The sequence below is a fragment of the Euprymna scolopes genome, chromosome 46, assembly GCF_053919585.1.
Source record: "Euprymna scolopes isolate OS-2025 chromosome 46, ASM5391958v1, whole genome shotgun sequence".
NCBI classification, from domain to species: Eukaryota; Metazoa; Mollusca; class Cephalopoda; order Sepiida; family Sepiolidae; genus Euprymna; species Euprymna scolopes.
The window spans coordinates 95,173,554-95,199,287 of record NC_136527.1 but is presented as its reverse complement, the minus strand read 5'-3'; the positions used below and the strand labels follow the sequence as shown (position 1 = coordinate 95,199,287).

General features: G+C 37.2%; 1 protein-coding gene across 1 annotated transcript; it reads right to left on the bottom strand.

Moving 5' to 3' along the window:
* Positions 1 to 2,647: 2,647 nt before the first annotated feature.
* On the bottom strand, positions 2,648 to 17,103 carry LOC145270934 (nuclear valosin-containing protein-like). The gene is made up of 9 exons (XM_080126482.1): positions 16,925 to 17,103; positions 14,780 to 14,853; positions 12,904 to 12,953; positions 11,416 to 11,518; positions 10,261 to 10,345; positions 8,203 to 8,727; positions 7,366 to 7,450; positions 6,774 to 6,838; positions 2,648 to 3,321 (listed from the first exon to the last, which is right to left on the bottom strand). The coding sequence occupies exons 1-9, from the start codon at positions 17,003 to 17,005 to the stop codon at positions 3,142 to 3,144; spliced, it is 1,248 nt and encodes a 415-aa protein (XP_079982608.1). The 5' UTR covers positions 17,006 to 17,103; the 3' UTR covers positions 2,648 to 3,141.
* Between the last annotated feature and the right edge of the window lie 8,631 nt (positions 17,104 to 25,734).

Sequence of the window (25,734 nt, the reverse complement as noted above, 5' to 3'; positions counted from 1 at the left end):
ATACACGTTGACTTGACTTGGTCTATAGGATTCTCATTTACCGATACCTACGTCCCCTCTTGTTTGGACTTAGAAATTTTCAATTGAATACACGTTGAGATGACTTGGTCTATAGGATTCTCATTTACCTATACCTACGTCCCCTCTTGTTTGGACTTAGAAATTTTCAATTGAATACACGTTGACTTGACTTGGTCTATAGGATTCTCATTTACCGATACCTACGTCCCCTCTTGTTTGGACTTAGAAATTTTCAATTGAATACACGTTGAGATGACTTGGTCTATAGGATTCTCATTTACCTATACCTACGTCCCCTCTTGTTTGGACTTAGAAATTTTCAATTGAATACACGTTGACTTGACTTGGTCTATAGGATTCTCATTTACCTAAACCAACGTCCCCTCTTGTTTGGACTTAGAAATTTTCAATTGAATACACGTGTAGATGACTTGGTCTATAGGATTCTTATCTACCTATACCTTCATCCCCTCTTGTTTGGACTTAGAAATTTTCAATTCAATACACGTTGACTTGCCTTGGTCTATAGGATTCTCATCTTTCTATACCTACATCCCCTCTTGTTCGACTTAGAAATTTTCAATTCAATACACGTTGACTTGACTTGGTCTATAGGATTCTCATTTACCTATACCAACGTCCCCTCTTGTTTGGACTTAGAAATTTTCAATTGAATACACGTTGACTTGACTTGGTCTATAGGATTCTCATTTACCTATACCTACGTCCCCTCTTGTTTGGACTTAGAAATTTTCAATTGAATACACGTTGACTTGACTTGGTCTATAGGATTCTCATTTACCTATACCTACGTCCCCTCCTGTTTGGACTTAGAAATTTTCAATTGAATACACGTTGAGATGACTTGGTCTATAGGATTCTCATTTACCTATACCTACGTCCCCTCTTGTTTGGACTTAGAAATTTTCAATTGAATACACGTTGACTTGACTTGGTCTATAGGATTCTCATTTACCGATACCTACGTCCCCTCTTGTTTGGACTTAGAAATTTTCAATTGAATACACGTTGAGATGACTTGGTCTATAGGATTCTCATTTACCTATACCTACGTCCCCTCTTGTTTGGACTTAGAAATTTTCAATTGAATACACGTTGACTTGACTTGGTCTATAGGATTCTCATTTACCGATACCTACGTCCCCTCTTGTTTGGACTTAGAAATTTTCAATTGAATACACGTTGAGATGACTTGGTCTATAGGATTCTCATTTACCTATACCTACGTCCCCTCTTGTTTGGACTTAGAAATTTTCAATTGAATACACGTTGACTTGACTTGGTCTATAGGATTCTCATTTACCTAAACCAACGTCCCCTCTTGTTTGGACTTAGAAATTTTCAATTGAATACACGTGTAGATGACTTGGTCTATAGGATTCTTATCTACCTATACCTTCATCCCCTCTTGTTTGGACTTAGAAATTTTCAATTCAATACACGTTGACTTGCCTTGGTCTATAGGATTCTCATCTTTCTATACCTACATCCCCTCTTGTTCGACTTAGAAATTTTCAATTCAATACACGTTGACTTGACTTGGTCTATAGGATTCTCATTTACCTATACCTACGTCCCCTCTTGTTTGGACTTAGAAATTTTCAATTGAATACACGTTGACTTGACTTGGTCTATAGGATTCTCATCTACCTATACCTACGTCCCCTCTTGTTTGGACTTAGAAATTTCAATTGAATACACGCTGGTATTATTTTAAATTAAGGCCCGTCTCACGTCCATATATAAGAAAATAATTTTTTTGTAGATTTAGGTGTGCTAAAACCGAATCTTAAAACCGTTTCCGTCGCAAAAAAATGATTTTCATGATATGAAGAAATTAGTTTTTCGAAAAGTAGTTGATCAGTTTCCATGTAAATTTAACTTAAAATGAGCACCCACTTTCTGGCCACCTTATAGATTTCATCCACTCTATATCTGTGCCTAAATCAAAACGCAGATTCCATGAACAAAGCTTCTTTCTTAGAACTGCACGCCTGTGGAACTCTGTTCCGTCTGCCTGCTTCCCTCCGGACTACAACTTGGATGTCTTCAAGTCCAATGTTAACAAATTCCTAATGAACCGCCCCCTTAAGTAAACATTTCAGCAAATCTCCTCACTAACGTAATGTACTTGCAATAACCCTTATCCCTGAGTGGCTTCCGGGCCTTGATAAGTGGTGATCACTGTGTAAAAAAAAAAAAAAAAAAAAAAGGTCGGTGTTTGGTCCGTCCTCTGCTTCTGTTGTCGTAAATCAAAGGATTCTTCAGCACTGATCAGGAGTACTGGTTAGATATTATGAAACAATGGCATAAACATTTCATAGATCAATTCTTCAGAAGTAGATGAATCTGTCATTGATGGCCACAAAAAGATCATGGAATTGGATGATTTGTCGACAAGAAAAGAAAAAGATCTTATATTGACCAGATCAACCCAGGCAAAGCACCTGGTTTGCAGAAGGAGAGAACATAAAATCAGCTCGTATTATTTAGATTCATCTTGAGTGTGATTTTCACGTTTCAGTCGATGTAACCTCCGACCTTCTTTAGGTGTATCTTGTCAAACTCGGGAATGTTTCTGTCGAACTCAGGAATTTGGACATAATTTCAAGTGGAACCCTTTATTTACTTCATAGGGGTAGCATGTTCTTGTTCCATCAGCCATGACTGGATAGTAACTCGCTATTAGGACCTCTATCCAGTCAAGAAAAAAAGTGTCCTCCAGATCTAAAATGCACAAATGCTCAACAATTATCGAAAAATAAAAACTATCTAGAAGATTCAGCAAACATGACAGCTGAAAGCCGACTCCAAATTTGCGACCCACGTAAAACCATGCTGGGTGTATTAATGTCTCATGATGACGTGCTGCACTTGAAAATTTGGAGAGAAAGTGGTCTGGTATTGGCAGGTAAATGTCTTTATAGTGCCTGCCTGCTTCTTCGGGACTGATCACCGTATTCGAGCGCGACGGAGTGTAAACATAGTTCCTTTGCTTTTATGCATGCGTGTGGTCACATTCACAACGTCGTGTTCCTACGCGTTTTTAATAAGGCAGAGATGTTTCAAAGTGGTGATCGCTGGAAATGTTCCTGCCTGTTAAAAAAATTTAAAAAACAAAGATTGTGATTTTTTTTTTTTTACCCCTGCAATGGCATTAGCCAGTAACGTCTTTCCGCAGCCTGGAGGTCCATGGAGTAAAAGACCTCGTGGAGGAGTGACACCCAGCTGACGATGGATCTCTGGATGTTTCATGTGGACCAGAATTTTGCATATATCCTAGAAAGATGAAAATAACAAAAAAAAAAAAATATCTTATTATATTTAGTTGTACAGGTCCGATGTTACCTGGGAACAAGTTGTGTTACAAATAAAACGTTTAAAAGAGAAAAGGGCATCCACCACTAGATTACGAAGTCTGTTTTAAACTCTGTCAAGGCATGATAAGGTCTTTCTAGCATCTCCTGCCTCCTCCCTTGAGGCTTGCATTTACTAATATCCGCGGGCTTAGAACTAACTTAGATGATGTTGAGTCATTTCTCCTTGTAAACACCCCGGATATCTTAGCATTAAGTGAAACTAACCTTCACTCCTCCATTCCCTCTAACCACTTTAACATGCCTAGTTATCTCCCACTCTACCGTAAGGATTCGGACAGACATATGCATGGACTTGGAGTCTATATTCGTAACACCCTCCCCCTGACTAGAGAAATAAAACTAGAATCAGAGGACCAGGCCTTTATGTGCTTCAGACTAAATATGCAACACAATATTAGCTACTTGTATTTTCTCTACCGCTCTCCCTCAAACCAAGACTGTACCCTAATAAACAAAGTCTCAGACAGCATAGATATAGCACTCTCCCTCGATACTAGCGCACAAATACATGTATTTGGTGACTTCAATGTCCACCACAGTAACTGGCTAGGATTCTCTAATCACACAGATGTAGCTGGTAGCGCAACACATAGCTTCTCTTTATCCCATTCCCTATCTCAGTTGGTTACATTTCCAACACGTTACCCAGGCCAGCATGATCAACATGCCTCACTTCTAGATCTCTTTCTGACAACGGTTCCCAATGACTGTATAACAAATGCCCACAGCCCACTCAGAAATGCTGATCACGCTGTGATAATGGTAAAAATCAGCCTAAATTCTCACCCTAAAACTGAAGACCCACTACTCAAAACAACGAGGTATTACAAAAAGGCTGATTGGGAAGCCATCAGGGAGCTCATCAGAGATGCCCCATGGCAAAATATCTTTACTCTTCCAGCGAAACAGTGTGCAAATGAGACCACTGAATGGTTCAAAACTGCTATTGAAACACATGTTCCCGCACGGAAATTCTATAGCAAGCCCCACTCTCCCCAATGGTTTACTTCTGCTTGTGCAGCTGCCATATGTCAAAGGCAGCATGCGTTCCGCAGATTCAACTGACATAAGTCCAGCTCAAACAAACAGAAGTTTATAGAAGCTAGAAATAATTGTAAGAGAATGATAGAGACAGCTAAGACAGATTACTCTGAAACCACCAGAAAGCGCATCGTTAAGCGTAGTTAATAATGGGCAGTCAACTATTCCCCCATTAACAAACAATCATGAGGTTGCTTGCACGGCAACTGACAAGGCTAATCTGCTTGCCAGTCGGTTTGCCTCAAACTCCACACTGAACTCGGTACACCACTCACTCCCATATTTTCCTCTGCGAACAGACGCCACACTAGACGATTTGAAAATCACCCCTTCTCAGGTACATGCTATTATAAAAAACCTAGACACCTCAAAAGCATGTGGACCAGATCTCATCCCGGCTGTGCTATTAAAAAAATGCTCTGCCGTGGTTGCTCCAGTTCTCTCCAAACTTTACAATAAATGCCTTAACGAATCTTGTTTTCCCGACTGCTGGAAAACTGCCTCTGTAGTACCAGTCTTCAAGAATTCTGGTGAAAGAACTGACCCACTAAATTATCGCCCCATTAGCCTCCTCCCGCTTTTCGCCAAAATATTTGAGTCCTTAGTTAATCAAGCCCTAGTCCAGTACCTAACAGCTGCTAAACTCCTGACTGACAAACAATATGGATTCAGGCAAGCCCGTTCAACAGCAGATATCTTAACTGTAGTTTCTGAACGTATATACCGTTCATTGGATAAAACAGGGGAGGGTAGAGCGGTAGCCCTCGATATATCTAAGGCTTTTGACAGGGTATGGCACGATGGTCTCCTAAGGAAAATTAGATCATATGGAATCACTGGAAGAATTCATAAAGTAATTAAATCCTTAAGTAATAGAAAAATCAAAGTTGTCCTCGACGGTCGTACATCCAAACAATATGACATAAATGCGGGAGTACCTCAGGAGTCTATCCTTGGACCTCTATTATTCCTGATATTCATAAATGACCTCCCTGATAAAATTGTTTTGGAGATGGGTATATTTGCCGATGACACCACTCTCTATAACAAATGAACACATATCCAAGGAAATGGCAGAAACACTAGAGGATGACCTCCAATCCGTAGTGGAATGGGGACAAAAATGGTTGGTCACATTCAATGCTGCTAAGTCTAAGCTTGTTTCCTTCAATAACTACAAGAAACCTTCTCTACCACCAATAGCAATGGCCAAGAACACATTGCCTGAAAGTACTTCTTTTAAACTCCTCGGCCTAACGTTTACAGGGAATATGAACTGGAATAGATACATTGAGAGCATTGCCAAGGCTGCTGCAAGGAAGGTTGGCTCCCTCTACCGTGCTAGAAAACTACTTACGCCTGACAGTATCCTATACCTCTATAAGGCAACCATTCGCCCATGTATGGAGTACTGTTGTCACATCTGGGCTGGTGCATCTGCTGCTTGTCTCTCGCTCCTGGACAGGGTTCAAAAGAGAGTCGCCAACCTGATAGGTCCTGAACTGTCATCTAGGCTTCAGCCTCTGTCCCATCGACAAACTGTGGCATCCCTCTGCCTGTTCTACAAATACTTTAATGGTGAATGCTCTGACGAACTGCAAACACTTGTACCTCCCCGACGTAACTACCCCCGACAAACCCGACAAGCTACTAAGTCTCATCCCTTTACAGTAGAGATCCCTAGGTGCAAGAAAGCCTTTTACTCCAATAGTTTCTTCCCCAGAACTGCTGGTCTTTGGAACTCCTTTCCGGGATTCTGCTTTCCCAACTGCAATGATATGCAGAAGTTCAAGTGTAATGTTAACAAACATCTTTCTACTCTTCTCCCTTCATAATGACCCAGCTAATTAAGTCCCTAATAGTAGCCCCCTGCTTCAAAGTGGCACTGTGCCTTGTTTGGAGTGAAAATTGAATAAAAAAAAAAAAAAAAAAAAAAAAAAAAGATGTTGCAATAATACTCCATCGTTGGCCGTACCTGGCTTTTATATAGGTAGAGAATTGCATCAGGAGTGAGATATCTACTAGAGCGGTAGAAGGATCCTACCATTTTTCCAGTGGCCTTGGCAATGGATTTGATGCATGTGTTCCATTTCAGATCAGGAGTAAAGGTCAAGCCTAGAAGTTTGTTAAAACATGGAGCCTCCCCAAGACGAGAGCCATTCATTTCAATTGATGCCAGATAGGGATCAGAGTGTTGATGATGTAAAGATAGAAGTTTGGTTTTAGATGTATTAAAAGTAACCAGCCACCGCTTTCCCCATTGTACCATAAGCAGCTACAAAGATGGAAATAAGTAAAATAATTACGTACCAATAAACACTGTTCATTACCTCCAACATCAGCAAAAGTTGTACTTGAAATCTGAAATCCAAACTCTAAAAAAAGACAAAAATAACATAAATTAAAACTCAATAATAAAGTAGAGATATTTCCGATAGTGTTCAATACTAAAATTCTTATTAGTAGAGCAAATATTTTATCATGTAATTTACACAAGCCAAATCTATATATCTATAAAAGCGAACGTGTCTGTGTACATTTCCCTACGCAATAACTCTGTCAATTTTTAGTCTACAGACTCGAAATTTGATATACAGGGTACTGAGATTTGGGAAAATCTATGTGATTGGTTTTGGGCCAGAAATTAAGCTGTTAAGGGGGTCAAAGTTCAACAATTTGACTGTTGACAACCCTACCAAACTCCTTCGACAATTTGGGGTCTACACACTTGAAATCTTAGATATAGGCTTGTATCTGGAGTTGGGTGCTTTCTGGAGCGATAAAATGATCCAATCATTTGTTCAACGACCTTAGCAATAGACTGGATATAAGTGTACCGTTTTAAGATGCAAATTGAAAGTTACTCTAAAGAGTTTTATTAAGAGTTAATCTTAAAACCTACCTTTGCTTTGTGTATTTTTATCTGGTTGTTCTTGCCGTGAACGTTCTGACAATCTCGGTCTTTTTGATGATGGAACATCTGCATCCTAAAAAAATAAATAAGCAGTATTAGTGGCTTTGTTTTTAATTGGAATTCACCACTTGTCTCTAACCTGAAGGATAAGAATTAACAAGCTGAGCATGTGGGGTCCCCCTTTCACAAGTGAAAAATTTACTTTTACCATGACTAATGTTTGTGCAAAATTTAAAAAAAATCCAAGTTGTGATCATTGAGTGCAAACGGATCAATTAAGAAAGATGGATAAATTAAGACCTGGCCAGAGATAGGTTATTTTCAAAGTTAATTTCTAAAAGTCGTCCGATACATACCAGCAACAACTGTCACTGATGCTGTTGTTAAGAAACTTGAATCTGAATGTAGTGTTAAACAGATAGATTCCCAGAGTTTGACAAAAAGATTCCCAGAGTTTGACAGAAAGATTCCCAGAGTTCGATAGAAAGATTCCCAGGGTTCGACAAAAAGATTACAGAATCCGACAAGACATACGTGAAGGTTAGAGATTATATAAACCATAACATTCAAGATGAGAACAGCAGTCCAAAGAATCCAAATAATATTAAAAACAAATCCTCATCTCAAAAATTCAGAAACGCAAAATCCTCAAATATTTTCAATACTTATCAATCATAATAATTTGCATGAAAGCGACACGTGCAAAATTACGATTAGTGAGATATCGACGGTAGGGGGATGAGGTCAAAGGAACTCAACAATCATGACATGAATGTATACGAAACTATAAGATCAAAGTAATAGAAATCCGAACATTATACCAACCTTGGACGCCTTCACGGCAGAGACAACTTCTGATGTCGCATTCTTTCTCCTCTCATTCGGTTGAGTTGGGGTTACATCATGAGCTGAGAACCTTTTGGAATCGTAAGCTTTCAGTCGATTTCCATCCACCATTTTGTTTTTGGTCAAATTTACATCATCTGCCAAATAAGAACGATTAGTATTGGATTTTTTGTTGTTAGAAGCCATATGTATGGGAGAGTGGTTCATTATGTAAGGAGTGGAAGAGGCGACTGGTGTGGACAAAGGGGTGAGAGACGGTTTGTGATGAGGGCTGGGTGGATGGGATGGTGTCTTCGAGGAACTAGACATGCCAGTGAGAGCAGAAGGGACCGACAGGGTCGGAGATGGGGCCGGAGACGAAACCCGCTTGCAAGGCGTGGAGGTTGGTAATGTCGGTTTTGAAACGTTTGTTTCATTTGGTACTTCCATGACGTTGCTGGATTTTTCCGTCTTTTTGTTATTCTGGTAGATGGAGGTCATGAAGTTGTTCATTGCGTTTGTGTCCTGCGGAAAATACGAAAACGTTAGGAATAGCAAATGAGAAATAAAAAAAAAATTTTAAATTAAAAATAAAAACTCAGGAAAAAATTATTATAGTAAATAATTTATATATATATATATATATATATATTCACAGACATACATATACGTATATATATATAGAGTAGAACTCCAGAATAAAGCATTAATAAATGGTAAGATGGTGAACATCTTAAAATTTGGAATATAGACTTTTGTCATTTATTTGTTATATGCTCTGTAATTACATTGAGCTTCATAAATTAAAGGATTGGTATATATAAAAGGAGAAATTTCCATATATATATATAATATAATATAAACCTGAACGTCTGTGTTGTGTCTGGTCACGAATAGGCTCCTATATGGTTGACTATTATAGAAAACTGATCACATATAATGATGTATCGAGACACAGGAATGGGTATGTTTGATCTGGCATAATGATGATTCATTAAAATTGTGGGGTCTGCATACGCGCCTGGTCCACAAAGTATGGAAATAAAAAATTTAAAAAGTAAAAAAAAAACGTTTACAAGTGTTTTTGATATAGATGTACATAATAATACTTTGATAAGTATGTTTTAACTTAAATAGGGATGGTATAATAAAATTGTAGGGTCTGCGTTCGCGCCTCGCCTCCATAGAATGGAAATAGGCACAAACTTTAATAAAGACTTTTCATATCTATCTGCGTAAGTATACTTTGATAATTATGTTTCAGTTTGAAGAAATATGGTATAATAAAATTATGGGGTGTTCGTTTGCGCTTGACCTCCATAGAATGGAAATATGTCACAAAGTTTAACAAGGTTTTTTAATATAGATCCACAGAATATTGTGATAAGTGTTTCAGTGTGAACAGGTATGGTATAACAAATTATGGGGTTTATCTATTTTATGTTTACTTTCATCATATTTTGCTTTGGTTTTGATACCCCAAATTCGAAGCTATCTCATTACAACCCTTCCTTTTGATAACCTATCATACTTTCATAAATCAGAGTCCATTTTCTGTAGGCTGTTTTTGAACCCAGTCAACGACGGGTACTTTTGCTAGTAATATATATATGTGAAAATAAGTTTCTTCAATTATACAATGCTGGCTACATGTATGTATGTATGTCTGTGTGTGTGTGTGTGTATATATATATATATATGTATATATATATATAGTAGAACCCCAGAATATGGCATTAATCTGTTCGCGGGTTGGAATCGTAAGGTGAAATCGCCGTATGGTGGAGGCTAAAAAAAAGTACATATCAAAAATTACAACACAAAATACAGTACAATATATAATACACATGTATATAATCAAATAACATTATAAATAACACTGTAAGGCGGGGCAAATACCGTAACTAGGGGCTTGAAAAACATTGTATTCCACATCGTAAACTAAAAAACAACGTATCCTAGGGCCACCGTATCCCGAGGTTCTACTGCATAGACATACACGTAGTCAATAAAGAAATGTTAACGCAAAAAGAAATGTCGATGTTAAAATGTGAATACCTTGTACATGACGTAATCAGCGTTGTCAGAGGAAAAGCTTTTCTCCGTTGTGTCGCTTTCGGCATCGATGCAATCCTCACTGTATCTGGAGAAGGAAGACGGAAAACCAAACATCAGATCAGAATTTCAAGTTCACACATAACTGGATAGATATTTAGATAACGTTTTTTTTCCCCTGATCGTATTGCAGTAACAAAGTGTCGTTATTTGATTGGACAAGCTAGCTAGTTAGTTATGATAGTCCATCCATCTGGGGTCCTGGATATGACCTAAAACTATATCTGATGGTGAGGCCCCCACCTTGCGGGCCTTGGGGAGTGTGGAACCACCCTTTAATTGCCATTGCTCCCAGGTCCACTCTGACCCTGTTAGGGTCCTAACTATGAGTTAAATAGAATCCGACTTAAAAAACAAATATACTCCATTAAATAATCGTTCCTCAAAATAACTAGATTCGGCATTAAATAACCTGAAAAACGTTGATATGCCGTAAAACAAAAACAACCAACCATCCATGTGGATGACGATGTCTCCATTTTTTTTTAAAAATTGACTCTATGTCTCCGTTGATGACTGTGAAGCCCGATGCGTCGTCTACACTGCTTTACACAGATAGAGCACGGGAAGACAGGATTTGAGTTTGGATGATGAGTGGTCGCCGCTCGTTGGTGTCTCAGTCTGCGACGTTCCATAGCTGCTCGCTCAAAAATTTAATGAAAACGTAAACGAATCTCTTAGTAAACGAGAGTTGCCTCCCTCTGCAAAATGACAAATTGCAAGTCCAATGTAAACAGATTGCAAACAGCGCTTTGTTATTTACATACCGTACTTCGGAGTAATTGCACCAAATCCAGGGGTAATTGCACCAACTAAAAAAAAAAGTGCTCTTTATATGCATGCTTGCCAAAAGAGTACTTTTAACTAGTTGGCGCCACTAATCCCGATGTATAAACACTTTTGCAGTTTTAACAAAAGAGCTACAATAATATCAGGGCGTCTCCATTCACGCTGAACATCTACAGAATGCCAACATCAATATATTAGATATGAAGCAGTCCCCTGTGGAATTTCTACAGGTCCCGCTAGTGTTAAAGAGTTATTTTATTAAAATAATCAATAATCAGTAATAATCAATCAATAACCAGTAATACTTACCGGAAACCACTCTTCTTACTAGCAATGTGCTTCTTTTCCAACTGACTCGTAAAATCATCCGCCTCTTCCGAAGATGGTTCATCCTTACAAATGATTTCGTAGGCTACGCAATAGAATTCAAAACAAATTTAAAAAAGTAGATAATTCTATATTCATAAAGTTAGGTAAGTGGTAGATAAATAGAAAAGCTAAAAAATGTTGACACACACACACACACATATAACAGTGAACTGCACGCAAGAGCATGCAGACACACCCACGCCCGTATATGGAAGAACGGTGATAAACACACAGACCCGTAAAAGTACTCGTAACAAGAAAACGATTAGTAAAGTAAACGATTAAATAATAAACAGGACAGCAAAAGTTTCATGGGCACGAGCTGCTAAAAACAGCCTATCCTGCCTTGACAGAGTACAAAATAGGCTCCGTGGCCTACTGGGTGATGCCCTTTTCTCTTTCTTGCGAGCCTGTCTTTGTGTTATCGTTACTACCATGGCAGGTGCTTGTCTGAGCTCCAATCTTTGGTCCCCCTCCCTCACCCGTCTAGCTGAAACCACTGTCAAAAATTTGCCCCACTCTTTATCTGTGCCAAAATCAAAACGTAGATTCCATAAACAAGGCTTCTTTCTTAGAAGTGCACACCTGTGGAACTCTGTTCCGGTTGCCTGTTTCCCACCTGACTACAACCTGGATGTCTACAAGTCCAATGTTAACAAATTCCTGATGAACTGCCCCCTTAAGTAAGACACTTTATCAGATCTCCAACACTAACGTACTGTACATGCAATAACCCTTATCTCTGAGTGGCTTCCGGGCCTTGATAAGTGGTGACCACCTTGTAAAAAAAAAAAAAAAAAAAAAGAAAAAGTTGACTTATGCAATTCTTGAGAGTATGTGTTTCGTAACACAAAATCAATCACTTAATTATTATATCAATCAGTGAATCTATTTTGCCCTTAACTCATCAGAAGAAATAGCAACAATTCATCCATGAAAAAAAATCCGAAAATTGGAAAAGAAGCTGTAAATACCTTATAACATGTTTACATTATGTCCTTTTGGAATTACACTGAGCTTCTTAAATAAGGATTAGTATATATTATAAGGAAATAAAGTATATTCTCACAAAAATACACGTGTGTACAGATCACGTTGACACATCGGTTCTTGCCAGATCACCGGAAGGTTAGGTGCTTTAGGTACCGCGCTGAGTCGTAGAAATTTCTAGGTTGATATCAATTTATTTTTTTTTGGCTCAATTAACACCCTTACACACACCTCGACTTTCTTTTTCGCCTTCGCGTCACGGGTTCAAGCCTGCCTACCTACCACCACTTTTTATTTTTTTTTTTTGCTCAACACACACCTCAAATTACAAAAAGTGCGTGCAATTCGTATCCTGATGAAAATAAAAAAAATTTAATGATTCACAAAAAATGCAATTCGTATCCTGATAGAAAAAGAAAATGGAAATGTACCACTAACCTCTTTCGACACTTTTCAAGAATGCAGTCCTTTTTTTCCTGTTATAATCTCTGAAAAAAATTAAATGTATAAATAAAAATAAATTAGGTACTTTGCATTTTACGATTTCGCTTGGCCACAAATATTAGAATCAAAACAATAAACGTCGGAAAAATCATAACGACAAATTACCTGTCATCTGGCTGATTTTCGTCTATGGTAGCGAGACAATGACCGTGGCTGATTTAGCGGAAACTAAGGTTTTAACAACGACTAGCGGGTGATCTGTGCGAATAGCAAAGATTGACTTTGAATAGAAAAGTTTGAAAGACGCATGAGGGTCAATGAGGCTGATCGGCAGAAGCTGGAAATCTTTAACAAGAATATCTCTGTCGCATCTTGCTGACCATGTTCCACCTTACCTCGGCTAGGGATGTTTATCCTGTGCCCCCAGAATTAACAGAGATCATACCATTCCTGTAATGATCTGGTTTCTGTTGATTGGAACCTTGAGGAGGCTTAAAGCTACTCAAATTCCAGTGAAGACCAATAGCCGCTGCCAACGAGAAATCGATGGTAAGCAGCTGTTGGGATAATGCAAATTTATTTGCAAATCTTATCAAAAGAGATGGAGAGTGCTGACATGTTGTCACTCAGCTTTCAGGGAACAGCGCAGGCTGTTTTCAAGGAGAAACTATGTGAAGGCTCCTTGTGAGCCAATAATAACGACAACAACACAGGTTCACAATTTTCAATTTCAGATATGCGGCCATGATTAAATGGACCCCTTCTATCTTACCTATTTTTACTGACATATGACGTCAGGCTTCGATGAAAATAGAGTACGTCTTTGTTCGGCCGTCTTCCCAGTAGTTACCTACTCCAGAGTGCCTCCCTGCCCCTCCTTTTTGAGAGAGGGTCTGAATTGCCTCCATATTAAACTGATTTATGCTGGGCCCCCAAAACCAACAGAGATTAGACCATTCCTGTAATGATACGGTTCCGGATACGATTTTGCAGTAGAAGTTTAGTTCTGTGCAGTTCTAGGAGGTCCACCCTTCCAAGCTTTGCCTTCTCTCTTTGAGAAACGGCTGGTTTATTGCTAATCACCGAGGCGCTCTTACCGGAGAATCCCGACAGGGCTGTCCAGGTGCCCCTCTTCGGGAGCACTGACTTCTCAATCCCATTTTCCGACCCTGGTGTCTAAGTTTTTGCAATTGGAGAGGACTAAACGCATTCTTTGCCAACATCTCAATCTTAAATTTCTGTCATGTTAAAGCGACGTCTTCAATGATTAGGCATGCAGCTCGTCACCTAAAAGGAGGCGCTAAAGGAGTTCATGAACAATTTTACATAAGGGAGATAATCAACCAAGCAAAAATAAGCATTTTTTTTTTTTTGCAAGAGATAATTTGAGACGCCAAACCAATCAATGGTACAATGAAACAATTCCAATCAAAAAAAACATCTTGTTCCCACAAGAGTATAGTCCCGGAAATTGCGGAGGTAGTTTTCAAAAAGGAAAAACACTAAGTAAAGATTCAAGGTCTTGGAACACATTCCACATGACCATACCAGCGTAACAGATTCACCCCCACCCCTCCTTTGTTTTTTTTTTTGTTTTTTTAACTTGGGAGTCATCATTTATGGCCATCTTCAAGTCTAATGCAAACAAGTTCTTGATGAGCCGTTCCACTTAAGTTAACAAATTTAACAAATCTCCACTACTGACGATTACTATGATTCTGATAATGTGCACTCTTTAACCCTTATCCTCGAGTGGCCTCTGGACCTTGATAAGTGGTGACTCCTATGTAAAAAAATAAAAAAAAGGATGAATCTAATACGCTGGTATGGTAAAAAAATTTTTAAAAATTCAAGTTTGATTTTCGCTTACCCATATGACGACTGCAGATCTCTGGCCATCGTGCCAACACTAAAACTTTTGCTTCTTCCATGACTAGACAAATACTGTCGAAACAAAAGAAACAGAAATCATTATCATATTCAGGGCTTTACATTTACTAGTGGTGGCCATAAAGTGAGTGATCATTATACGTTAAATTATTATAGAAAAGTGATCCCTCACTTTCTTTAAACTAACATTTCTTCATATCTTGGAAACTACTCGTTTGCTGGAATTTTAAACGTTATTTTCATTTTCAACATCCTCAAAAACTTATAAATGTCTTAATTTTCCAAGTTTTTTTTTTCTATAGTGTGGAAAGTCGATTGTCTGCCCCTTGCTGATCTTATATTCCAAACATTCCCAATAGGTGTCGCTAGCAGTGTATCATTCAAAAACAAGATGGAGTGAAGTTTTTCTTCGATAAAATGTTGCATAATATTTGATTTTCTTAAATTAAAAAAATACTTGATCGATTTACGTGATTTTTGGAATATGACATCTTCATGCAGTGACAAGTACGTACATTATAAAGATTTTTTTTCAGATTTTTATAGTAAAAAAGATTACTTGTGGATCATGCACCGAAAAACGCAATTTTACCCAATTTTTTTTTAATTGCTTAGAACTATAAATAACTTTCTACTCATTGATTTTTCGTCATTTTTGGATTATTACTATTTTCGCCGAAAATTTTTCGCCATGACAATTAAGTACGTAATATTGTTTTTGGTAAATATCCAGATACGCTACAACAGAACACCGCGCTCGTAACGTAAACGGAAGCTACAAAATAGTGGAAAGTAGTTCGTGGGTTCAGGGGTTAATACCATGCAAACGGTAAATTTGCCCCAAGTTTGACTATCAGATTCGTTGTCAGCGACCTCAATTACCTATATAAAAACAAATTAGAGTGGTCTGTGTTCTGTTGTAGCGTATCTGTATATTTACCTCGTTTTTGCTTAAAACAATTAAATAAAAAAAAACTTGATCTGTCGACTCTTAATAAGCATTATCAGCCTTATGTTCAATAACAATTTAGTAGTAAAATCATAAATTTGGATTTTCTTAGTTTAAAAAAACTAATGGATCGGTTTAAGTGATTTTTGGAATATGACATCTTCGTTCTGTATAGACTTTCGGTGCTTCTACAGAATTGGCACGAGATTTTGTAGTCGATAAATGGAGTTTTCAGATTAAAAAAAAAAAAACAATGGTCTCAACTGATTTTCTTGTCAATTCTAATAAGTTACAATGGTACCACCTTCCAAATTATACAGTCGAAATTACCTGAATATTACTGAATTATTAAAAAAAAAACTTTAATCGTGTTAGCAGGAGAAAAATTGCTGCTATCTTGTTTAAACAAAACGGAAAATTACCTCCCTTTTGAACTCTCCTGTGTCTTACGATCGTTTTCATCAAAGTCTATTGTTTATTTTCTTTAATAAATAATTTTCTACCTTATCGATTTTCGTAATTTTTGGATATAATCATCTTAAAAATACGAGGAATACGTAGATACGATTCTTTTCATGTGAAATTCAGGATTATGGGTACTAGTGCACTTATTGATCCGTGCTGAAATATTAACGTTATTATTTAAAAAGCCATTCTTAACATGGGGAGGGGAGGGTATTTTGTACCTATTGTATAATTTAACCTTACAATTGAATAAAAAAAAAACATATCATAAAACTTTTATTAAAATTGGAAATACGATTTAAAAAAATAGCGCTGATCAATCAGCAAGTGCACTAGTACCGGATTATGATTTTCGAAATTCCGTCCCAATAGTGTTTCCCGATTTTTCCGTGTTTTTTTTTTTTTTTTTTTTTTAAGTAAGTGTCATTGTGAATATACAAAAAAAAAAAAAAACAAAATAAAAGCACCGCGGTTTTATTTTGTTTTTAAGAGCCACTATGCTAGAAAAGAACGAACTCTCATTTATAAATGAATTCATACACAAAAGAAAACATCCTTATAATAAGGATGTTTTCAATAAGGCTTATTGATAATGTCGAAACATGTGCAAGAGAACACGTGTTCGCATTTTTAGTTGGTGATCGCGAGAAACGATTAGAAATTTTAAAAAATAAAAATGTTTTCTTTAAAAAAAAAAATGGCGTTGTTTACCTGCCGAATCCGTGGAATAAGTTTGGCATCTGCTAAATAAAAAGAATCTTTGCTGGAACCGGATTTCTTTTTTGAACTCATCCTAAATTTGGAAAAGATCGTATAAATTTAGAAAAATAAATAAAATCAAATAGGTTGTTTTAGCAAAATTATCTCCCTTTGACGGTGTTAGCCGAGATTATGTCCCTTATTAAAAATTGTCTTCATCCTATGTGTATTTGTGATTTAAAAAAAAAACAAGAGGCAACAATGCCACACTGCCAACACTCTACATTCTACAATCAAGAACATCTCAACTGCAAAATACGACGCACAGCTGATACAACTCTTCACTCCTTCTGTCTGTATGAGATCTTACAGGCTGCCGAAAGAACAGGTTTATCACGAATTAATATTTTTTTTTAATTCGTTAACTAACTTACACACAACTCAAGTAGATGTTGCTCATACAAGTCGATGATACGTCCTTGACAATTAGTTTGACCATATTGGTGGCCTTTTATCTATCAGGCTGTGATATTTGCTATGTTTAGAATGTCCACCCTTCCAGGTCTTGGCTTCTCATAGAGTTTTCTCTGCAACTTCTCTCCCTCTCACACACAGACGTGATGTTACTTGTCTCAGTCTTTTCTATAAATATTATTATTGCATGTGTTCTGTTCCCTGCTTCCTTTGTTCCAGCTCTTTGAATCGGTGGTCTAGTGGTCGTCACTAATTTGCTGTTTTGATGTAGCGACCACTACATACGGTCGAGTGTCGGCATTCTTGTCACTTTGAAGAAGAACTAAGTTTTGAAAAAGTTCAGTTTGAAATGGATTTTTGTTTACAATGCACGGCCCAGGTTGGCCGATAAGAATAGCAACAAATAATAACAATAATTATTATCTTCAAGTCTCTTCTTAAAGGGGCTTCTCCTTTAAGAATTTACAACTAGTTAATCGACAGTCGACACTTTCACTGAGTTATGCCAAACAGACGGACTGTTCCGCTGTATCACAGTGTGGCTAGACTAAAACTCATCAGAGAGTAATCTAATTTACAACTAGCTTATCGACGGTAGACACTATCAATGAGTTTACGTGTGTGTGTGTGTGTGTGTGTGTTACGTTAACATTCGAAATGTTGATTTTAAAAGCGTTCAGGTATGCTGAAAACGAATATCGCAAGGAAAATTAGCAGAGACAAATAGTTTTGTTGCTAGTTTTATTAATGCGTGTATTTTGAAATGTAAATCACTGGCGACCATGTTTAAACAGGCGGCATATGGAAGGGGCCAACCCTCAGTTTGTTCAGGTATGCTGAAAACGAATATCGCAAGGAAAATTAGCAGAGACAGATAGACAGACTACTAGTTTTGGAGCTAGTTTTATTAATGCGTGTATTGTGAAATGTAAATCCCTGGCGACCATGTTTGAATAGGGGGCATATGAAAGGGGCCAACCCTCAGTTTGTTCAGGTATGCTGAAAACGAATATCGCAAAGAAAATTAGCACAGACTGACTATAGATTCACCATCATAGTATTGAAATATTTTTTTATTTTATAAAGGAATCACTACTTATCAAGCCCCAGAGGCAACTCGAGGATAAGGGTTAAAGTGTGTACAGTAGTCAATTGGACAATATCATAGTAATCGTTAGAAGTGTCAATTTGGTAAATTGGATTACTTAAGAGGAACGGCTCATCAAGAACTTATTTACATTGGACTTGAAGACGACGAAGTAAAAATATAAAGTTGAAAGAACTAGCGAAAAATACGATTTTTACGATGCCTTTCAAATCGTAAACTGCCTGTTTACATTTTTTGCGTTTAAAAAGTGTAAAAAAAGAGCAAACCTTCAGAATCCTAAAAAGATCTCCCGGGAGCATTTTTGCAACATGAAAAATATACAAACCAAAATAAAGAGAGGAGAGGCCACCCTATTTTGGTGAAACGCACGCACGCACACACGCATACACACACACAAACGCACACATAAGCACGCATGTCACCAAGCTAAAGAAGAGAGAAAGTGGGTGAAGGAGAGAAAAGGATCGTGTTCTCTGCACTGCACGTGCCGGGGTCAAACAGAAGTTAAATGAAATCGATTAAAAATGGCTCCACAAAGTTGTGTCTGAACTTTTTATTCTATGAAACTTAAGATTAATAAAACGAAATAATCGTGACCCGTGGAAATTCCACGGCGAATATTTCGCATTCAATAAGAACAAAACGAAAAAGTAGTGAACAAATAAATATATAAGAAAATGAATGTTACCAAAGGCAAGATAAGTTACCCTTCTACCTACCTAGATCACATTTTTGTTGTTTTAACTTATTTTAAAACGTTTATTTAACACAAACAAAAGTAGCGCACAGTTTTAAGTTAGAACAATAAAGAAAATGTCTGACATTTTACAGTCATCTTGTGAGACTCGATAATCGCTCCAAACTCGAAAATTAAGCAAAATACTGGTAGCAACACATCCAATAAATGTCAGCAAACGAACATGTTTTCTTTTTCACATTAGCGAAACTCTTATCAGAGCAAAAGCGAAAATGAGAAGCAAAAACAAATGAAGAAGTCGGTTTTTATCGTTGAGCACAAAAACAAAAACAAAAAGAGTATCTAATCTAATAGGCCCCGTGCTATAGGTCAATCTCCAAAGTCTGTCCCATCACCTCAGTGTTGCATCCAGTTTGTTCAGGTATGCTGAAAACGAATATCGCAAGGAAAATTAGCACAGACAGACTACTAGTTTTGGAGCTAGTTTTAGTTAATGCGTGCATTTTGAAATGTAGATCACTGGCGCCCATGTTTGAACAGGCGGCATATGAAATGGGCCAACCCTCAGTTTGTTCAGGTATGCTGAAAACGAATATCGCAAGGAAAATTAGCAGAGACAAATAGTTTTCGAGCTAGTTTTATTAATGCATGTATTTTGAAATGTAAATTACTGGCGACCATATTGGAACAGGCGGCATATGAAACGGGCCAACCCTATCTTTGTTCAGGTATGCTGAAAACGAATATCGCAAGGAAAGTTAGCACAGACAAATAGTTTTCAAGACAGTTTTATTAATGCGTGCATTTTGAAATGAAAAGGAAAACTAGCACATCAAAGTATTGAAATATTTTTTGTTTTACAAAGGAATCACTACTTATCAAGGCCCAGAGACCACTCGAGGGTTTAAAGAGTGTGCAGTATGGGACAATATCATAGTAATCGTTAGAAGTATAAATTTTGTAAATTGGATTACTTAGGAGGAACGGCTTATCAAGAACTTGTTTACATTGGACTTGAAGAGGACGAAATAAAATATAAAATTTAATGAACTCGCTAAAAATATTTTAACGATGCCTTTCAACTCGTAAACTGCTTGTTTACATTTGTGTACATTTTTCGAAGATAATAAAAAGTGTAAAAAAAAGTAAACGTTTAGAATCCTAAAAAGATCTCCCGGAAGCATTTTTGCAACATAAAAAATATACAAACCAAAATAAAGAGAGGAGGAAACCTACTCAAAAATATGGTTTATTACATCGCTTAAAATAAAGAAGAATCGGGGCCTCCAATAATACGATAATTTGGTGGGGAAGCAAATTGTGTTCTTTTTTCTAACTTGGTTTTAAAAAGTTTTTATTGCTAACATTTATTTTCATGAACTCTAACCACACCTCACAACCCTAATCCGGCCGGTCGGGAAAAAGTTTTTACTTTTTTAAAATTTTGTTGAAACCGACGAAATGAATTTTAATTTAAACTTCGTTTGACGTTGGCACGTCGCACGCACGCACGCACACACACACACACACACACGCACGCACGCACGCACGCACGCACACATAAGCATTCGCTTGTCACCGAGCTAAAGAAGAGAGAAAGTGGGGGAAGGAGAGAAAGGGTCGTGTTCTCTGCACTGCACGTGCCGGGGTCAAACGTAAGTTTTAAAAAATGGCTCGACAAAGTTGTGTCTGAACTTTTTATTCTATGAAACTTAAGATTAATAAAACGAAATAATCGTGACCCGTGGAAATTCCACGGCGAATATTTCGCATTCAATAAGAACAAAACGAAAAAGTAGTGAACAAATAAATATATAAGAAAATGAATGTTACCAAAGGCAAGATAAGTTACTCTTCTACGTACCTAGATCACATTTTTGTTGTTTTAACTTATTTTAAACGTTTATTTAACACACACAAAAGTAGCGCACGGTTTTAAGTTAGAACAATAAAGAAGTGTCTGACATTTTACAGACATCTTGTGAGAACTCGATAATCGCTCCAAACTCGAAAATTAAGCAAAATACTGGTAGCAACACATCCAATAAATGTCAGCAAAACGTTCGAACATGTTTCTTTTCACATTAGCGAAACGCTTATCAGAGCAAAAGCGAAAATGAGAAGCAAACACAAATGAAGAAGTCGGTTTTTATCGTTGAGCACAAAAACAACAACAAAAAAAGAGTAATCTAATAGGCCCCGTGCTATAGGTCAATCTCCAAAGTCTGTCCCATCGCCTCGGTGTTGCATCCTTGTTTACAAGTACTTTAATGGGATGTGCTCTAATGAACCCATACCACCTCGACGTACAATGGCAAAATTACAGCGGTTCGGTTCACGACGGTTCACTGCTGGGGTCCCTAAAGGTCGGAAATCCTTCTACTCTGATAGTGTTTACTTTACGCAGACTTGCTATCGTATAGAAAAGTCGGTACTTAGTTGGATACGGGGTAATATTTAAAGATAGCGACCAGAGAAAAAAAATAGTCAAAAGGTCGCAACCAGGTTAAAAATAGTAAAAATAGTTTTATTTTGCTTTTATTAATTATTAATAAACGAATGAATCATTTCTATTTAAAATCCATTAAGTATTATGCATGCAAAACTTAAAAAACAAAACATGTTTCTAATGCATCAACATTATGTGAACAAGCTAAATCTAAACTAAATGAATTTGACCTGATGTCGAGTTTATCTAAAAGCGATACTCGATTTTTCACTCGGAATTATTCCTCGTTCAATTCAAGTTTCACGACATATTGATTACATTGTTAGATGACAGTACAAAGAATAGATTTCTAAATAATAATGTTTTTATTTCGGCACGGTAGCACAACTGCATAGGATGCATATATTTTTCAAGGAGAGGTTGGATGTTTATACTACGCTGGGGTAGGTCGTAAAAATAACCGTTTTTTTTCCTTCATTCTGACCAAAGACCATTTGCTGCTAACCTCTCTCTCTCTCTTCTCTCTCTCTCTCTCTCTCTCTCTCTCTCTCTCTCTCTCTCTGGCTTCTCCGTGCTCCTGTTACGAAGTTTATATATATATATCTATATATATATATATATATATATATATATATATATATATATATATATATATATGAGAGATGGAGACAGAAAAGGAAAGGGGGGAGAGGGAGAGAGAGAGAGGGAGGAGACAGAAAGAGAAAGAGGGGCAAAGGGGAGAGAGAGAGAGAGAGAGAGAGAGAGAGAAATATGTGTGTCTACGCTCTCGCCATCACGTCAACGAGGAAGGGAGAAGAAACGGAGACAGCTGAGAGGCACACACTCTATATAAACGCACACATACACACATACTTGCATAAACACACATACACGCACTCGCATAAACACACACACAAATACTTAAACACACCAACACACAAAAACACGAATCATTACTCTGTGTTTGTGTGTGTGTGTGTGTGTGTGTGTGTTTCGCTCCCCAGCTTTCTATATCATCTCCGTTTGACAAAGTTTTAATATTCAATACATTAAATCAACAGCTATAATTTATATGAATCGTCCTTGTATTTAGCTTGACTTTCTCAATTCAAATTGAGATTCGCCATTTTGATCCCAGGCAAAGAACAATTTTATTAGCGTAATGGTGCGAAGATCGGGGTGGTGACAATAAGTCGAGTGTCGGCATTCTTGTCACTTTGAAGACGAACTAAGTTTTGGAAAAAGTTCAGTCTGAAATGGATTTCTGTTTACAACGCACGGCCCAGGTTGGCCGATAAGTCTTCAAGTCTCTTCTTAAAGGGGCTTCTCCTTTAAGAATTTACAACTAGTTAATCTACAGTCGACACTTTCACTGAGTTATGCAAAACAGACGGACTGTTCCGCTGTATCACAGTGTGGCTAGACTAAAACTCATCAGAGAGTAATCTAATTTACAACTAGCTTATCGACAGCAGACACTTTCACTGGGTTTACGTGTGTGTGTGTGTGTCTGTGTGTGTATTTCGTTAACATTCGAAATGTTGATTTTAAAAGCGTTCAGGTATGCTGAAAACGAATATCGCAAGGAAAATTAGCAGAGACAAATAGTTTTGGAGCTAGTTATATTAATGCGTGTATTTTGAAATGTAAATCACTGGCGACTATCTTTGAACAGGCGGCATATGAAAGGGACCAACCCTCAGTTTGTTAAGGTATGCTGAAAACGAATATCGCAAGTAAAACTAACAGAGACAAATAGTTTTGGAGCTAGTTTTATTAATGCGTGTATTTTTAAATGTAAATCACTGGCGACCATGTTTAAACAGGCGGCATATGAAAGGGGCCAACCCTCAGTGTGTTCAGGTATGCTGAAAACGAATATCGCAAGGAAAATCAGCACAGACTGACTATAGATTCACCATCAAAGTAGTGAAATATTTTTTTATTTTATATAGGAATCACTACTTATCAAGTCCCAGAGGCCACTCGAGGATAAGGGTTAAAGTGTGTACAGTAGTCAAAGACAATATCATAGTAATCGTTAGAAGTTTAAATTTGGTAAATTAGATTATTTAAGAGGAACGGCTCATCAAGAACTTATTTACATTGGACTTGAAGACGACGAAATAAAAATATAAAGTTGAAAGAACTATCATTTTAATGATGCATTTCAAATCGTAAACTGCCTGTTTACATTTTTTTTTACATTTTTCGAAGATAATAAAAAGTGTAAAAAAAAGAAAACCTATAGAATCCTAAAAAAGATCTCCCGGGAGCATTTTTGCAACATGAAAAATATACAACCCAAAATAAAGAGAGGAGGCAACCCTACTCAAAAATATGGTTTATTACATCGCCTAAAAAAAGAAGAAGAATCGGGGGCTCCGTGGGGAAGTAAATTGTTTTCTTTTTTCTAACTTGGTTTTAAAAAGTTTTTATTGCTAACATTTATTTTCATAAACTCTAACCACACCTCACAACCCTAATCCGGCCGGTCGGGAAAAAAGTTTTTATTTTTTTAAATTTTGTTGAAACCGACAACACACACACACACACACACACACACACACACGCACGCACGCACGTACACACATACACGCACGCACGCACACATAGGCATCGCTTCTTGTCACCGAGCTGAAGAAGAGAGAAAGTGGGGAAGGGGAGTAAGGGTCGTGTTCTGTGCACTGCACGTGCCGGGGTCAAACAGAAGTTAAATAAATGGCTCGACAAAGTTGTGTCTGAACTTTTTATCCTATGAAACTTAAGATTAATAAAACGAAATAATCGTGACCCGTGGAAATTCCACGGCGAATATTTAGCATTCAATAAGAACAAAACGAAAAAGTAGTGAACAAATAAATATATAAGAAAATGAATGTTACCAAAGGCAAGATAAGTTACCCTTCTGCCTACCTAGATCACATTTTTGTTGTTTTAACTTATTTTAAAACGTTTATTTAACACAAACAAAAGTAGCGCACGGTTTTAAGTTAGAACAATAAAGAAGTGTCTGACATTTTACAGACATCTTGTGAGACTCGATAATCGCTCCAAACTCGAAAATTAAGCAAAATACTGGTAGGAACACATCCAATAAATGTTAGCAAACGTTCGAACATGTTTTCTTTTTCACATTAGCGAAACTCTTATCAGAGAAAAAGCGAAAATGAGAAGCAAACACAAATGAAGAAGTCGGTTTTTATCGTTGAGCACAAAAACAACAACAAAAAAAGAGTATCTAATCTAATAGGCCCCGTGCTATAGGTCAATCTCCAAAGTCTGTCCCATCGCCTCAGTGTTGTATCCCTGTTTACAAGTACTTTTATGGGATGTGCTCTGATGAACCTATAGAATTTATACCAGTGCCCGGAAAACTTGTCCCGGGAAAACTCGTCTCCGGAATAACGTTACCCGGAAAACTCGTACTGTTCAGTTTGTTCAGGTGTGCTGAGCATTAGTTTTGGAGCTAGTTTTATTAATGCGTGTATTGTGAAATGTAAATCACTGGCGACCATGTTTGAACAGGCGGCATATGAAAGGGGCCAACCCTCAGTTTGTTCAGGTATGCTGAAAACGATTATCACAAGGAAAATTAGCAGAGACAAATAGTTTTGGAGCTAGTTTTATTAATGCGTGTATTTTGAAATGCAAATCACTGGCGACCATGTTTAAACATGCGGCGTATGAAAGGGGCCAACCCTCAGTTTGTTCAGATATGCTGAAAACGAATATCGCAAGGAAAATTAGCACAGACAGACAAATCGTTTTCGAGATATTAATGCGTGTATTTTGAAATGTAAAGTAAAATAGATGGCCCATCAAGCCAGAAATAAATTAATGACAGTTTAAAGGCTTCAAAATCGCTTTCGAATTGACTATGACATGATCGTGATTTTCTCATAAAATTCAACATCAACTGTCGATTTATTCGTCGCATTAACTCGCATCCTAGACTTGATTTAACCCGTGAGTGTCGACTCATAAATCAATCGAAATATAAATATAGAAAAAAAAATTATTAGGATTATTTTTTATTAATAGTAAATTACTGTTTCTTAAATTTCAAATCTATATAAAAACACGAACTTAAT

What these genes read in the sequence shown, in the direction of transcription:
- LOC145270934 (XM_080126482.1), bottom strand. Translation starts at nt 17,005, where the DNA reads ATGAGTTCAAAAAAGAAATCCGGTTCCAGCAAAGATTCTTTTTATTTA. An exon ending in GATCTGCAGTCGTCATATGG is followed by an intron (nt 12,954 to 14,779) that starts GTAAGCGAAAAT and finishes AATTTTTTTCAG; the next exon opens with AGATTATAACAGGAAAAAAA. An exon ending in CTGCCGTGAAGGCGTCCAAG is followed by an intron (nt 7,451 to 8,202) that starts GTTGGTATAATG and finishes TTATTTTTTTAG; the next exon opens with GATGCAGATGTTCCATCATC.